This window comes from Erpetoichthys calabaricus, chromosome 6 (genome assembly GCF_900747795.2).
Source record: "Erpetoichthys calabaricus chromosome 6, fErpCal1.3, whole genome shotgun sequence".
NCBI classification, from domain to species: domain Eukaryota; kingdom Metazoa; phylum Chordata; class Cladistia; order Polypteriformes; family Polypteridae; genus Erpetoichthys; species Erpetoichthys calabaricus.
The window spans coordinates 216,732,717-216,747,605 of NC_041399.2; the positions used below are offsets into that span (position 1 = coordinate 216,732,717).

Here is a 14,889-nt window from a genome sequence, read left to right on the forward strand (position 1 = left end):
TGGTTGGCTGTCCCAATGCCCAAAATGCTGAATTGGGCTTTGATTGGCTGTCCCGACGCCCCACGTGTTGAATTGGGCTTTGATTGGCTGTCCTGACGGCCCACGTGCTGAATTGGGCTTTGATTGGCTGTCCCAATGCCCCAAATGCTGAATTGGCCTTTGATTGGCTGTCCCAACGCCCCAAATGCTGAATTGGGCTTTGATTGGCTGTCCCGACGCCCCACATGTTGAATTGAGCTTTGATTGGCTGTCCTCACGCTCCTTTTCACTCTTCTCCCCTTAGGTACATATGGAGTGGCCTCATCGTTGTTTTTGGCATTTTCTTGAATGTCTACAGCAAGAACAAGGACAGGATGAAGCTGCCGTCGTTGGCCGAACTGAAGAAGAGACTTTTTTCGGGACCAAAGGTGAGGCTGCTGTCACAGACGGTGTAAACCGTGGACTTCGTGGGCATCGGCCTCTGAACACAAAGCCTAAAGAACTGAGCGGACCTGACTGGCTCTCTGCTTCGGATGAAAGGAAAATGAAACTTCTGATTGATGGCTTTGGGAGCTTCTCCCCTTGAACTGCTCTCTGGGCCGACTCCCTTTTCTACCTACCAGGTGATTTCCTTTTCTTCTTTGTTACGTTTTACAGATCCCCACCTTATTTAACTTTTCAGGTTCCTACAATCAGGTGCTTTTTTAATAAATGATTCTTATTTTAATGACAATAAATCAAGGCCAGTACTTAAGAGACGATGTTTCAGAATGTGGGGTGATCATTCGGGGTCCACCAGACATTCAAATGTGGGAGGCCGGTGTGCTCCAAAACTGCAAAATCCTTGGGAATGGTTTAAATCAATAGGCCCACCATGTTTAACGAACACTCTGAATGTGCCCAGTTTCGTTGGCATAAAGCGATTTGTTATTGAGTTATGGTGCCCACAGGCTCACACCCTGAGACACTGATGAACACTGGGACTGACGCCACTCCTGAAGCGGCCATCTTAGACGAACACAACATGCAAATCCTTTAAAAATGGCGCCAGTGTGTGATGATTGGTGGTTCTGACTGCTTGTGTTGCACAATCAGACGTGGTGCCTCGCCAGCTGTGCTTTGTTTCAGAGTCAGTTCTGGAGCACCAAAGTGTAAGACATTAATTACTCCAGAATTGGCCCCATGCAGTAGAACCGCTGACGGGCACCATCAGTCCTCGGGCAGAGATCTGAAGGACAGGAGCCTGGAGTCACACTTGTGTTGGAGAAATGGGCACTCGGAGAGACCTACATGAGCGTGAGGGTGGAAGGGAGACCAACGGAGCAGATGAGCTGATGTAGTTCTTTTAAATGGGGACGCTGAGAATGCCAGTTTAGTGTCTGTCCAGTGGCACTTCTGACCACTGCTGCCAAGGAGTGGGTGTGACACGGTTGAGCCCTCATCCCGATTGTGTTTGGGCAGGGAGGCCATAATGGATGGACAGTGGCCAGGACGGCTAATGATTCCCATCCCATTTGGGGCAGTTGGGGTGCAGTGGATGGACTGGGACAGTTTATCTCCAAATACCCCGCCCCCCAAAAAAAACAGGAGGTGGCATTGCTTCTCTGATCAGCTCCCAATTTGGGCATGGGACCTGTAGTCTCAGAGGGCAACAGTGTCATCATCCCCGAGTGCCACTAGAGGGCACTACCCAAAGAAGCTGTCCCTACTTTGGACACGGGCTACGCCCTGGCACCGGATGTACACCTGGGTCTTGTGTAAAAGGAGTCAACTCACATGCATTTGGGGCATCAGAGTTGGGAAGCGGAGGGCAAAGGAGGAATGGAAGGAGAAGAAGGAATTGTGTGTGTGTGTGTGTGTGTGTGTGTGCGCGTGAGTGTGTGCTTGAGAATAACCTGTGTGAAGGTGTTTGGTAAAATAAATTATTATTTGAACCCAGGACCTAGTGTGGTTGTGCCATTGTGTTTGGGGCTTAGGGGCTCATTGGTGCCCCCTACAGGTCACAAGAGTCATAAAACTTTTAAAATGGTACTGGAGTGTGTTCTGTGGTCAGCTGGGTCATCTCAAAGCATTGTGGGTCAAAGACGAATGTCATTTGGTGGTCCCCCCTAAAAGCCCTCTGAGTGATGAGGGGTACCTGAAAAAGTAAATGCCGTGGTTTGACCCGAGTGAAAGCTACGTGTCACCACCTGCTCCTCCTGTGGAAGTTTGTCTCCATAACAACGGGCACCCCCAGCTGCTTTTGGATTTTGGGGGGGCTGTGGAAGTGAGAGCCTACAAAAGCATCTTTAGAAGTTACGTTGTAACTGGCACACGAGTTGGTCGAGGATCAGTTTACCACCCTGGAGTGCCTGTCATGTGGGGCACCGTTGACTTAGGGGTGTCACCTATCTGGTCTGCTAGCGGCCTGCCCCACGATATCCTGCCAGGTCTGTAGGGATTTGGGGACTCGGCCTCACACTGTCCACCTCTCGGTGCCATGTCAGTCAAACTGCAGCAGGCCTGCTTGTTACTAACGTGGCAGCCATCTTGTGACCTTCAGGGTACCCATTAATGGGGTGGGTGGCTGGCAGGTAAGTTTGGACTGACAGACCCACCTGTCCATTAGGCGTGACGTGACTTGATGTGTTGGGACTGCTTTTCAATCCCTGGTGTGACCATTTCAGACGTGACGTTGAGTTTTGGTTTTGTTTCTGCCGCGTTGTACAGCCCATCTGACTTTTCCTTATTGACCCTCATGAAGTTCTCCTGCCCTTTCCATCCCGTGGTAGAACATCAAAGCCGCAGCTGAGTGTTCTCTCAGTAGACGTCTGGTGCTCTGCAGAGCCCGTGTCCTGAAACCACAGGACAACAAAATTAAGAAAAGAACCAAATTAACAAAAAAAATGACAAACCATCCATAAAAGTGATAGGCGAGAGCCTGGGATCAAAGGCAGAGGGGGACTTGTGACAGGGATTTATCAGGATTGGCACAAAAGGCGTCCTCAGCGAGTCCCAGCATGCACGGTGGTGTGCACGGTGGCCAGCCTGGGGATTCAAATCAAGATGAGCACACAGGGCCTGCGAAAATAGGTGGCAGGGGGAGGAGCTCAGAATGGCCAATGATAGCCAAGAAAAGTCGGGATTGTTGTGCGGCACTGGGTGGGGTGGGGGGGTCTGTCACTCATAAGAACAGCCTTGGGGTCTCTTTAAGGGCAGGTGTTTGGGTGCCATTTCACATTTAATGGCTCCTTTGTGCTGATTGCCAGTCAGAGGTGGGCATATGCCATCCCCCGGTTCATTGTGTACATGTGATGTGAATGAGTGGGCGATTAGATGAGGGGGGCCCGACCTAAAGAGTATTTGCCCCCCAAGTCAGGTCTGTTTGATGAGCCCTGCCCTGCACGTTTTTGAAGGCCATTTGACCCACGTCACACACTTGGACCCCCTGACGGTGCATTCCGCTGTGTCTGTTTCTACTGTAGCTGAGCTCCATGCCCGCCTCACGCTAACGTCAAAGGGACCCTCTGCGGACAGGAAGTTTATATGAAAGTGGGCACTGGGCCGACCTCGGGCACAACAGGCCAGGGGCACTATGAGACCGAACAGAGAATGGGGGTCCTAGTGGGCAGTCAGCAGGGCTTCAGCCAGCGGTGGTACGGTGCTGCTCATTCCAGTTGTGTGCCTGAAGGTGGTCTTCTGCCCGCTTCCTCACTCTGTCCCCGTTGATGTTCATATAGCGCCTTTCTCACAGCGGTGCATTTCAGAGTTTAGAGCTTTAGGCGATTTGAACGCTTTTAGCCCCCCAGAGCCGGCGGACGCCCCTGTTCTCCCTCTTTGGCCCGCCGTTCTCCTCGGCTGCGGCAGATCCTCCTCAAATTGTTTTCCGGCGCTGTGCCGCGGCCGCCTCGCGCTCTCCGCTTTATTAATGCCACCCGCTTCCCCGGGATCAGTGACCTCTGCGGTTTTTCTCCAGCCTTGTGTAATAAATAATGGGAGATGTCTGCAGCTCATCACAACAGCAAATAGGCCGGCATATAACATGTCGTCGTCTCCAAATTGCCACAGCAGGGAGGGCTGGCAGGCTATCCATTACCTCGCTTATTTCTGCCAAGGAGAGCTCGTTTGTCCTTGGACGTGAGCGCCGCGTCTCATCCGCCGTTTTGCTGCTGCTGCTGCTTTTCCCCGGATGCTCCTGAGCGGACCCCTCACCCTGCCGCAGGCCACCGATTCTTTGGGTGTTTGCATTTTGAAACTCGTCTCGGGTGCCCTGGGTGGCCACTCGGTTTTTTAGTGAGTACTGGGTGGCATCTAAAAATGTACCCTCTGAAGACGTGGCTGATAACGCGCTTCCCGAGTGCCACTTGAACCCATCTGTCATTGGGTGTGCAGCCAGTCTGTCACCATGGTAACAAGTTGTGACCTGTCACTGTGCTGAGGCTCGGGCAGGGAGGGCCTGTTGGCACCTTTAGTGTCTTCGACCCGTCGTGATTCACACTCTTTTAAGGCGCTATATGCAGACCACCCACAACTCATCATGACAGATGTTAAACTTGACTTGGGAACAAAAAAATCCAAGAGACAAGGAGGGCGCCCACATGAACTGAGACCACCTGCCAGCTGTGCACAGTCACCCAGTGTCCCAAGAGGCAGTAAATTGACCAGCAGGGGGCGCGATTCAGGGTGCAGTCCTGGGTTCAAATGCCATGCTTGGTCACGGTGCCCATCTGGATTTTTACTTTGGGTTGTCTTCCCACATCCCAGAATTACATATAAAGTTAATGGGCAGCCATGTGCAAGAGTGGGATTGGCACCCCGGGTACAGCTGAGGAGATTTCATCCCGAGGGTTTGCCAGTTTATTACAGGCAGTCCTTTGACTGAGACACAGCAAGGGCACACGTGACCCGAGAGATCCCACCAGTCACCACGTGGTCAGTTGGGCCTCTTCCTTCATGCTAGTGAGACCTCCCTAATGCGTGGCTGGCATATTTTGATTCTGGTGCCTTGTGGTGTGGTGGCATTCCATCAAGGGTTGGTTTCTGCATTATGCCCAATGCTCCTTCACTTGGACCCCTAGATGGTTGGCAAAATGTTGCTGCTCCTGCTCACTGAATCCTGATTTGCATGCCAGGCTGCCTTGACTCGAGTCAGTTGTCGATCAGCCCCCTTGACGTGTGCCCGGGGTCTGAGTGTCACAAGATGGCCGTGGCATCCTCTTGTTGGTTCAAACAGATCTGTTGACAGGTGGGCAAGCATGAGAGGGAGATGCCCAGTCTCTAATGACTTGGATTTTGAACGACATCAAGAATAAAGGCAAGTGGTCAGCAGCCCTGATTTGGGCAGAGCGTTGGCACACCGGGTACCACCAATGGCTCCCCACTGCAGGGACCCGGGCTCACTCACAGCACAGGCTGTCCCTTCCTTTTCTGCAGGGTCATGGGGCTGTCCGAGCAGCAGGAGGTCAAGTCTGGACGAGGTGCCCACACATTTTGTATATGCCAGGTGCCTTTGGGACGCGGCCATCGGGAACAAGCAGAAAGCACAGGGGCTGAGATTTGAACCCGGGCTGCCTGAGGCAGTGACTCCAGCCATTGGGCCAGCGTCCAGCTGGAGTTTAGGACATGACACCCTGTGACGATGCGTATCATCTTGGGGGACGTTATTGTCCATAAAGTCGCTGCCTTCACTGAGTTGTGACTACCTGAGGTGGGCCGAGTCCTGACATTGATGAAGAAGCCCACCGGTGCGGCTGCCATCGAGTGATGGAGTCAGTTGTAGGTGTTGGTCACAGCCTGCCAAGCCTCCAAATTGGAAGATGACAGGAAATGTGATCTGAAGGACAGGGTGTCCGTTTACCAGTACAGGTGTGCCCACATGCCAGTCGGCCATAAATGTGCCATTTCCACCTCCAGCTTGCCCCAGCACGTGTCAGTCAGAAGATCCATTTGAACACCACGGCCATCTTGCGACCATCAAGCGGCGCCATGGCAGACTTTGCTCTTCAGTGCCCAGAGGCTGTCAGGACACACAGCCTTATTATGGGATGCAAGAGTATTACAGAGCCTTAGTGCTTGGGCTAAACATCCCATAATGCTCTGTAGCACCCTCACCATTAGGGCCACACGTGTGCCCCTCGCTCTGCCCATATTCAGTGCCACCTGACTTGTCCACCCCATGAACGTGGCAGGACGTGTTGGGCGACGTGTCCACCGAAGTGTCTGCTGATGTCCAGATGTCACGTGGGGTACCGTGGACTTGGGGGCCTCACCTTCCATTCAGCCGTCAGCCTGCCCCATGGTGCCCTGTAGCATCAGAACCCCCTGTGCCCCCAAGTCTCGTCGTCTCCCTTTCACACCAAGCGGCACTCGCATGTCATTTGTTTTATTCTCCGCGGAGAGACATCAATGGTGGGGTCAGCAGGGGTCACCCAGTCTCACAGACCTAAGCGGACAAGAGACAAAGTGACGGGCTCCCGACTTGCCAACAAAGAAAATGGAGAAAAAAAAGAAAAAGAGAGAGGTGGCTGTGTGCCACCCCGGATGCCACATGTGTTTGCCCGGGCGCTCGAGCGCTGAATGTGTGAGTGCGGATTTGCCCTGTCAGCGCCCAGCAACAACAACAGAAAAATGAGCTGCGCGCACTTCATTCACGTCAGGACTCGAGCGCGAGCGGCAGGAATATTCGGCAGTCACTCATGAAGAGAAATTTTTAATAATAAATATCTAATAATTAATGGGCTGCTGGCTGCGCGTGTCCTCGGGGCATAATATCTAATTTCCTCCCAATGTTTCATATCCGTACTTTTTCACGCTGCAACAGTCTATCATTAAAACCAAATGCAGGTTTCTATCACTTTTATTTATTTTTCAAATCAACGTATAAATCAGTGCCAGGCCTCGTTACAGATGAGTTCCAATAAATTATCGGCTGTGGACAAATTCGGAATGTTAAACACCGCGTGCCCGGCGAGTGCAGCCCTCTGGGCCCGCGCCGCTGGTGTCAAATCCCCTCCAAAGCTGCGCATTTAATTACGCCACTGAGACACCAGATTTGCAACGGGATCCGCCTGTCCGTTGCCACTCAGGTGCCCCGACTGTCCCCGTCCCTTGGAGACTACGGACGCTCCGTGGCATGCGGATGTGCCAAGGTGACCATTTGAAGCCATCCAAAGAGACAGGAGATCAACCTGGGAGGACGGAGCGGCGTTCACGCTGGAAAACGGCGTGTGTATCCAGAAGGGCGATATGGCGGGCACCTCAGGACAAATGCCACTTGTGCGGATATTCATGAGATTTAATGCCCAGTTGACAAGCTGATTTGAAAACTCGAGTTTGCAGCGAGCGGCTCCTGTGTGTGGCCAACACCAGAAGGCGATGCCAGCCTTAAACTGGAGGTATGCATGCAGGGAATTCTGGGTCATCTTGTGTGATACCCGCTATCGCCCCCTACCTGTCAGTAGTGCTTGTTGTGGACACTTGAACCAAAATAACGAACGGTGCAGAAATCGACAATGCGCTCGTGGGGAGTGGCACTAAGGAGGGCACTGAGAAGACCTCATTGACTGCTCAAAGACCAATGAGAACACAAAGGCGCTATAAACGGCTGATGGACAGGTGAGTGTGACTCCTGAGAAAGGAGAAGACATGGGGAATCCTGTAGAGCCTGGTGGGTAGTCAAGCGACTGTCCATAGGGGGGCACCATTTACAAAAGTCTTCAGGCAGTGGCTTGGGGTCTCACTGGGGGGCACTGAAAAGGCAGGGATCAGTCCAGAGGGAGGAAAGAAAGGAGGCACTGCAGCAAACGTCCGTGTTATGGGGGGGACTCTGATGGTAAGAACTGAGGGAGCTGAACGTGCAGCTGGCATGAGTGGTAAAATGTGAACTTTACAGGCCGCTTGGAGAAGAGAAGTGGCGTAGTCGGCAGGATCTGCTTTGTGGCGGAGCTCAGCAGGTGCAGTGCACAGTCGTCACATCTGGGCCAGAGAGTTCAGTGTGCAGTTGACCGGCCGTGTGAGTGCCCGCCTCCCGGGTGGCTTAGAGAAGATGACTGGCATAGTTGGCAGGATCTGCATTGTGGTTTGTCTCTGCAGATAATGGGCAGGATGGCAAGAACTGAACTGAAGGAGTTAAGTGTGCAGCTGGTATAAGTGGCAAAATCTGAGCCTTACAGGCCACTTGAAGGAGACAAGTGGCGTAGTCGGTGGGATCTTCAGTGTGGTCGAGTGCGAAGTGTTGAGACCTGACGGAGATGGAGCTGACAGTTTATGGTCCACGTGAGCCTCACAGGTCGCTTCGAGACGATAGCTGGGTCACGACTTGGGTTTTGTCCTGTGCCTTGTTATGCTTGGTCTTGGACTCATCTTGGGGGTTCCTTAAGCCAGTTTGCTCCCCCTCATATTTCAAGACTTTTTTGCCCAACATTTTGAATTTTTACTGAGTGCTGTTGTGAGGTACACAGCCCGCGTTGTCAGGGGCGTGGCTTCAGGGATCGGCCCAATAGGTTAGAAGGTTGAGTGACTGCAGGTGCACTTCCTCATCTCGTTCAGAACTTTCCAGTTTGAGCACCGCCCTCCTCCTTGTTTTTGACCCTCAGATGTGTCCTTTGCACCTTTTGATCTCCCCGGTTTGACCCTCTTCTGCCCGGTTATGTCTCCCCAGAATCCCCTTTGTCAGACCGCTGATGTGACAGACTGGCGTAGTCGGCAGCACCTTTCTTGTGGTTGAACTCTGCAGAGGGGGTGGGTAGGGAGTTGAATGTGCGGCTGGTAAAACGCGACTCTCACAGGCCGCTTAGTGGAGACAACTAGCGTAGTCGGCAGGATCTTCATGGCTGTGGAGCTCTGGAGGTGAAGTCCAGGGTGCAGAGAGCCGAGAGCTCCGTGTAGGGAAATGTGAGCCTCGTAGGCTGCTTAGAGCAGATGACTGGTGTAGTCGGCAGGATCTGCAGCTCACACAGAAAGTCAGGCTTCAGACGGGCCTACTGGAAGTGGTCTTCTCTCAAAGGAGTGCATTTGGCGTCTACTACTACGTCTACTAAGATCTGAGCTCTTGGCTTTGAACCTCACAGCCTTGTCCCATCTTAGCTGTGACCCTAAACATTCTCCAAATGCCCGTATGTGAATGTCTGAAAGTCTGCACCATAGGACAGGGAGAGTGGACCAGGCGGCAGGATCATTGATGACTGTAGGGGGCAGCACTGAGTCGCATGCCAAAGCCTCTCTGAGTGACATGTAAATGTGAGGTCAGCTGAGAAGCCAATAGCGAATGATGAGACGAGGGCCTGTGCAGGACACGGGTCGAGCAGAGTGGGCTGGCAAAGCCCCCTTGTCGGTCCCAGGCAGTGCTAATCTCCTCCAAGACGTCCGGCCATCAGTCGGTTTTGTGAGTGACGTGTCCGCTTGTCACCGAGGCTGACTGCGGTCACTCATTTGTAGAATGTTACATGTGAGAGCTCGGGGTGACACTCCTGCCTGCTTCCTCAGTGACTGTCACTCAGGTGACCTGTGACATTGTCATTTAAAGTTGTGCCTTTCTATGGTGAACTCCATTCAGAGGAGGTGTGAACTGTGAGGCTGGTGGTCCCACAGTGCCAGCACTTGAAGTGACTGGCTCAGGGTCACACAGTGGGTGTCACTCTCGGTAGCACCTGTCTATAATGACCCGAGGACACTGAGGCTCATTCTCCTACCATATGAACCCTGAGGGGATTCACTTGGGGGTCTGAAAGTGCAGTGCCTTAGTTATCAGACCACCCTTCTCTTTTAAAGTGCCCGGAGTGAGCCCCGTGCCAAGGTGCCTTATAATACAGTGAGGGTGAAGTGCCTTGCTCCGCAGTATCGGGCTTTACAGTTCACCACCTTAGTCACAAGGGGGCACACCGACTGCTGTTCCTTGTTAGCTGCTTCTCTGAGGGCCACTGAAACTTGATCTGTATAGCGCCTTTCATTCCGAACAAGAGACCACCTTCATATAGTGGTGCCCATCATAAGGCAGGTCCTCCTCTGGGACCCTCAAGCCTTGTTCATTACAGTTCCAACACTTGGCCACAAGGGGGCGACCCCACATGTGCCCTCCAAAGTGTGGCCTGTATGTGGAAGTGAGTGAAGCCCACTTTCACGTGGGCATTGTGGGCTGGGCAGGCAGGTGCCAGGGGCTCGTTGTAAAACGACACTGCAGCTTTAATGATCACGAGCAGCGACTCGAGGGTCTGCGGCAGCAAATGCAAAGCAATTTAACGCCTCAGCGGCGCTCGTCTGTTCGTTTGTGTAGGAGGACGGCGGCTGGGGAGCGAGGATTTGAGGGACGACCCGCTGGCTTTGTGTGTCGACGAGCGCCGCTGACGCGGGTTTTATTTTAATTATGGGGTCGTTAGGCAGGTGTGGGGGTGGTAAATGCGACTGACCACTCGCGTCAAGGTCACTCGGGCCTGACCACTAAGTATCACCCATAGCCGCTCGGGATGCCACAGCTCGGTGGTGCGCCTCCAGTCAACTTGGAACAGCAGGGATGTAAACATCGAGCGCAGGCCTCGCCAAAGACCGAGACACCATTGGCATAATGTGACCCCAGTGTGAGGGCGCCGCCCTGCAGGCAAACGGTGAGCAATCACTGAGGGAAGGGCAGAATGCCACGTCTGAGCTTTTAAAGCAGCCGGCGCCTGGCAGAGGAGCGCAGTGAAGTGCTGAAGGAGTTCAAGACCAGTCTGCTTGGTGGTTTTTGTATATAGCGCCTTTTATTAGAAAGACTTAAAAGAATAGCCATCAATGCCAGATCTCTCGTTAGCCCGCGTTATGAAGGATGTGGGGAAAGGCGCTATATGGAAATCAAGGTAGACTCAGCTTAAAGTCCCACAATGCAACTCTCTTCTCCACCTTAGTGGCGTCCGCTACCTGACGACTTATTCATCTGCGAGCAGCCGTCAATCAAAACATTCAAATCAAGGCTGAAGCCCCGCCCTTTCTTTTTGATTGGATACTCGGCTCATCCCGTTTAACATGCCAAACTGATGCCAGGACATTTCTAGAACTCTGTGACAAGCTTCATATCTCCCTGACATGTCGCAGTCACTTTCTGTTGGGTGGCCCAATGAAAGGCGCTCTATGGATTAATGGAGAATGAACGAACAAGACCTAGAGCAGCTCCTGCCTCAGGACACTTGAACTTTGGCATTTCCAGTGGACCTCCTGACTTCCACAAGCAACACATCGGCAAAAACCGAGAAAAGAAAACGGCAAAAGGACCGGACAGCAGGACCGCCCAGACTTTACAAGGCGCTATAACGGGTGGAGACAATGAAGAAAGAGGGGAGAACCACCATGAGAGGCAAAGAGAGAGAGAGAGAAAAAAAATCTACCATAACATGCGCCATAAGTAGGAAAGTAAAAAAGAAAGAAGAGTCACTATGAAAGGCGCTATAGAAAAGAAAAGAACAAGAATGAAAGAGAGAACCACTGAGAAAGGTGCTATAAAAGGACGGAGGAACCACCGTCAAGGGCGCCAGACGTAAGAAATAGAAGCTATTATGAGAGGCGCTATAAAATAGAAAGAAAGAGCAACAACCATAAAATGCACTGCAAGTAGGAAAGTAAAAAAAGGAAGAGGAGCTCAATGAGAGGCGCTATAAGAAAGACAGAAAGTCCCGTGCAGGTGAAGAGGCTACGCCAGCGGGCTGCTGGCCTGATAGTAGTGCGGGTGACCCGCGTCGAGCCCGCCGAGCTCCGACACGCTCCGAAGTGCTGTGACGTTTGCGCCTTCGTTTTTACCGCGCGCGCGCTAAGAAGTGCTGTGACGTTTGCGCTTTCGTTTTGCAGCCCGCGCGCTCGCTCCGCTTTCGGTGGAGGGAAGCCGGCAGCTTTCTGACAGAAAAGGTGGACATCTAGTGGTGGCCGTGTGAACTTCATGCTATGAATTTCTGCAGATTTTCTAGATGTCCCTTGTCTGTCAGAGTCACTAGTCCCACGTTTGCTGTCACATCAACAGCAGACACTGGCTTGTGAAGATCGGTCCCTGAGTGGGGACAGTGTGCTCCTCGGAGGTGAGCACAGCGGAAGGAGTAATGGACGCCTGTGTCTGCCTCTTTGTGTCCAGTTTTATGTATTTATTATTTATTTATTTATTTTGTAAGTGCTCTTCGATGGATGTGCGATGAAAGGCACTATATAAAGTCATGACTATAATGAAGACTCTGCATGTCTTTCAACAATGACCGTTTCCTTTCTGTACAAATGAGATGACTTACCTCAGCATCTGTGCCAGCCATAAAATGGGCATCACGACCCGTCATTTTCCATCTATGAGGGCCATGATGCGAATGTGCAGAGGCAAGAGTCATTCATGCCAGCCTCATATTGTGCCTTTTACAATGTGCACCCTCTATTCGAGGCATCAGCAGTGGTCAGCCACTGAGGGGGTCCTTGGTGATGGTACACGAGAGCAAAGGTACAGTTGGGAGTGTGGCATGGAATGACCGAGTGGGACATTAGAGAGCGGTCACAAGACCCCGGCTGCTGCTCGATGGCCACTTCAGTCATTGTGGTCACCAGCAGCCAGAAGAAGACAGTATGGTGGCATCAGCTGCCGGGAGACTCATGGGCTCTGAGCATTTTACTGGTGTGAAAGGCGCTATATACTAACACACAGAACTGAGCAGCATCAAGGTGTAAGGTATGAAGAAGACCCCATTAGTGAGCTGTGACAGGTCCGATGACAGGCCAGTGGGACGCCAGTGCTGTGTCGTGCAGTTTGCTACCTCGAGGCTTCTTCCTGTGATCATCCCTTCTTTGCAGTTCCATAATAAGAACATTCGGCCTCTTTAGTTGGCAGCCAGGGTCACTAACCTCTAGAGGGCGATGCTGGCACAGTGGGGAGTAGATGAACTTGAAGAAGACCCTGGTCATGTGACAATATAGCGCCCTGCTCGCGATATTAAAGGGAAGCATATGAAGCAATAGAAGGTGGACAAGGGGAAGCTGTTTAGTAAGCCACCCGATCTGGGCAAGTGGCCAGGCCCTTAATGGCACTGCTCATGCTGCTAGGGCCTAAAAGTGCCAGGGGGTCACGGGGGTCCGACTGGGTGTCTGGAGAGAGAGAGAAAAACATCTGGCAGCCCAGGGTGAGCATTCAGAAAACTGACTGGGCACAGGCCTGAGTTCAAATTCTGCCCATGTGGGTTTGCCACCCACTTCTCAGGTTAATCGCTTACTCAGATTCGACCCCATGTGTATGTGAGTGGGCATCCTCACAAGTGGGTAAAGCAAGGGACTGGCAGGGCTGTTTGTGCCCAGTGCTATGACCCTGAAGTAGATTTGACACACAGCTGGCACATCTGCCTCGCTCTCCACAGTCCATGAACCACACGGGCACTGAACCCATAGCTTCTCCACAGTCTGCCAGGCTGGCATCTAACAAGGTGACCAGCAGTGACCTGCCAGTGAGATCCTCTAATGGTCAAAACTGCCAGTTCAATCCCCTCCGCTGACATCGAGCCCATTCAGTACACATGGCTTGAGCTGCACACCTCCGTGGGCACCCAACGCGTCGGGCACTATATAAGCCATTCATTACAATTTGACTTACGTAATGTTGAATTTGCCAGTAATGGGCTGCAAAACACAAAGTCTCAGGTTTATATGCCATTGTGCCCACACTGGGCAGAGTGCATCATGGCATTGATTTGGGATGGGCATCAGTACTGAAGGGCACTACACAGAATCACAAGTCACTTTGTGACCCCAACTGCCCCCCACTGCTTGTATTATGGAAATGTGAAATGGCCGCACCTTGGGAAGGCGCTATATAACACACACAGTCCCACCTGCTGGCCCCCTCAGTGAGTGACTTCACCTGCCAGTTCTTGCCATGTAAAGCTTGTCTGGGTGAGGGTTACTGAGGAAAGGCACTATATAAAATGCCCCCCCCCAGCTCATTATGTAGCCCACAGTGAGCTGCGTTATCAGCTCGTCATCTTCTGTTAAAATATGGAAACCCCTGTGCTCTAAAAGTAACGTGGTGTGAAACAGCGCTCCGAGTGGAGAGGCAGTGGAAGTGCAGGCTGCTGTCCTAGTCATACTGTACTACATATACTATATTGGATTTGCTCGGAACTTCAAAACTGGCAGAGGGTGAAAGCTAACGGCGGGCACCTCAGTGGGCATCCCTCAGAGCAGAAGAAACCAAACACACGGGACCACAAGACGGTGACGGCTAAGTACCTGTTAATGGGATGATGGAGAACACCAACCAGGCCACTGGGGGGCGCCCTCAAAAACTACTGTGCCAGCTTTCTATTACTTTACAAAAGGCTGCCCCCTGGATTTTTGTCCTTGAACAACAAGTCATTTTGTCCCAGTGGACATGAAAGGCCCCCTAGTGATAAAAGCATCATAAGCCATCAGAATACTGGCCAACACTCCAAGTACATTATGGGAATCATCACCTGCAAGACAAGATGGGCACAGCGAGAGGCTCACATTGTGCCCACATTTCGCTCACCACTGAGCTCACACATTCTGGGCAACACAGAATGTTTGAAAAGACAAATGCCACCTTAATGTCAAAGATGGAATGTCATCCTCAAAGGGACACCAAAAGATCATCATGGCAGTTAACCCCTTAAACCCCACACTGCGTGTTCAGGTTCATCATATCTGTCTGAGCAGCTTCTGCCCACATTGCACCCGTCCTTGAAACAGGAGTGAAAAGAGGTCTCTGCTGCTTCAGAGGTGGGTCTGTGCCAAGTGCCTGCTGAGTCGGACAGGTCTCCGCTGTCAAATATCTTTTAAAACCTTGAATTAGAAGAGTGCCCAAAATGATTTAATCCCCTCAAGACTGCCCTTGCCCAAAAATGTGCCCCAGTGTCATGCCTATCAGTTAAGTTGTTTATTGGACCAGTCAGTCTCACCTGGGGCTTCTAGGTAGACTGGCACTCTTTG

At 52.0% G+C, this 14,889-nt stretch overlaps 1 protein-coding gene across 2 annotated transcripts in view; it reads left to right on the plus strand.

The window, feature by feature from the left end:
* Positions 1 to 740, plus strand: part of slc35b3 (solute carrier family 35 member B3) — a 70,586-nt gene extending 69,846 nt beyond the window's left edge. For both annotated transcript variants that reach the window (XM_028790824.2, XM_028790825.2), the window contains one exon: positions 284 to 740. In XM_028790824.2, coding sequence (XP_028646657.1) covers positions 284 to 434 — 151 coding nt within the window. In that variant the 3' untranslated portion in view covers positions 435 to 740. The remainder of the gene's footprint in view (positions 1 to 283) is intronic.
* The last annotated feature ends 14,149 nt before the right edge of the window (positions 741 to 14,889 follow it).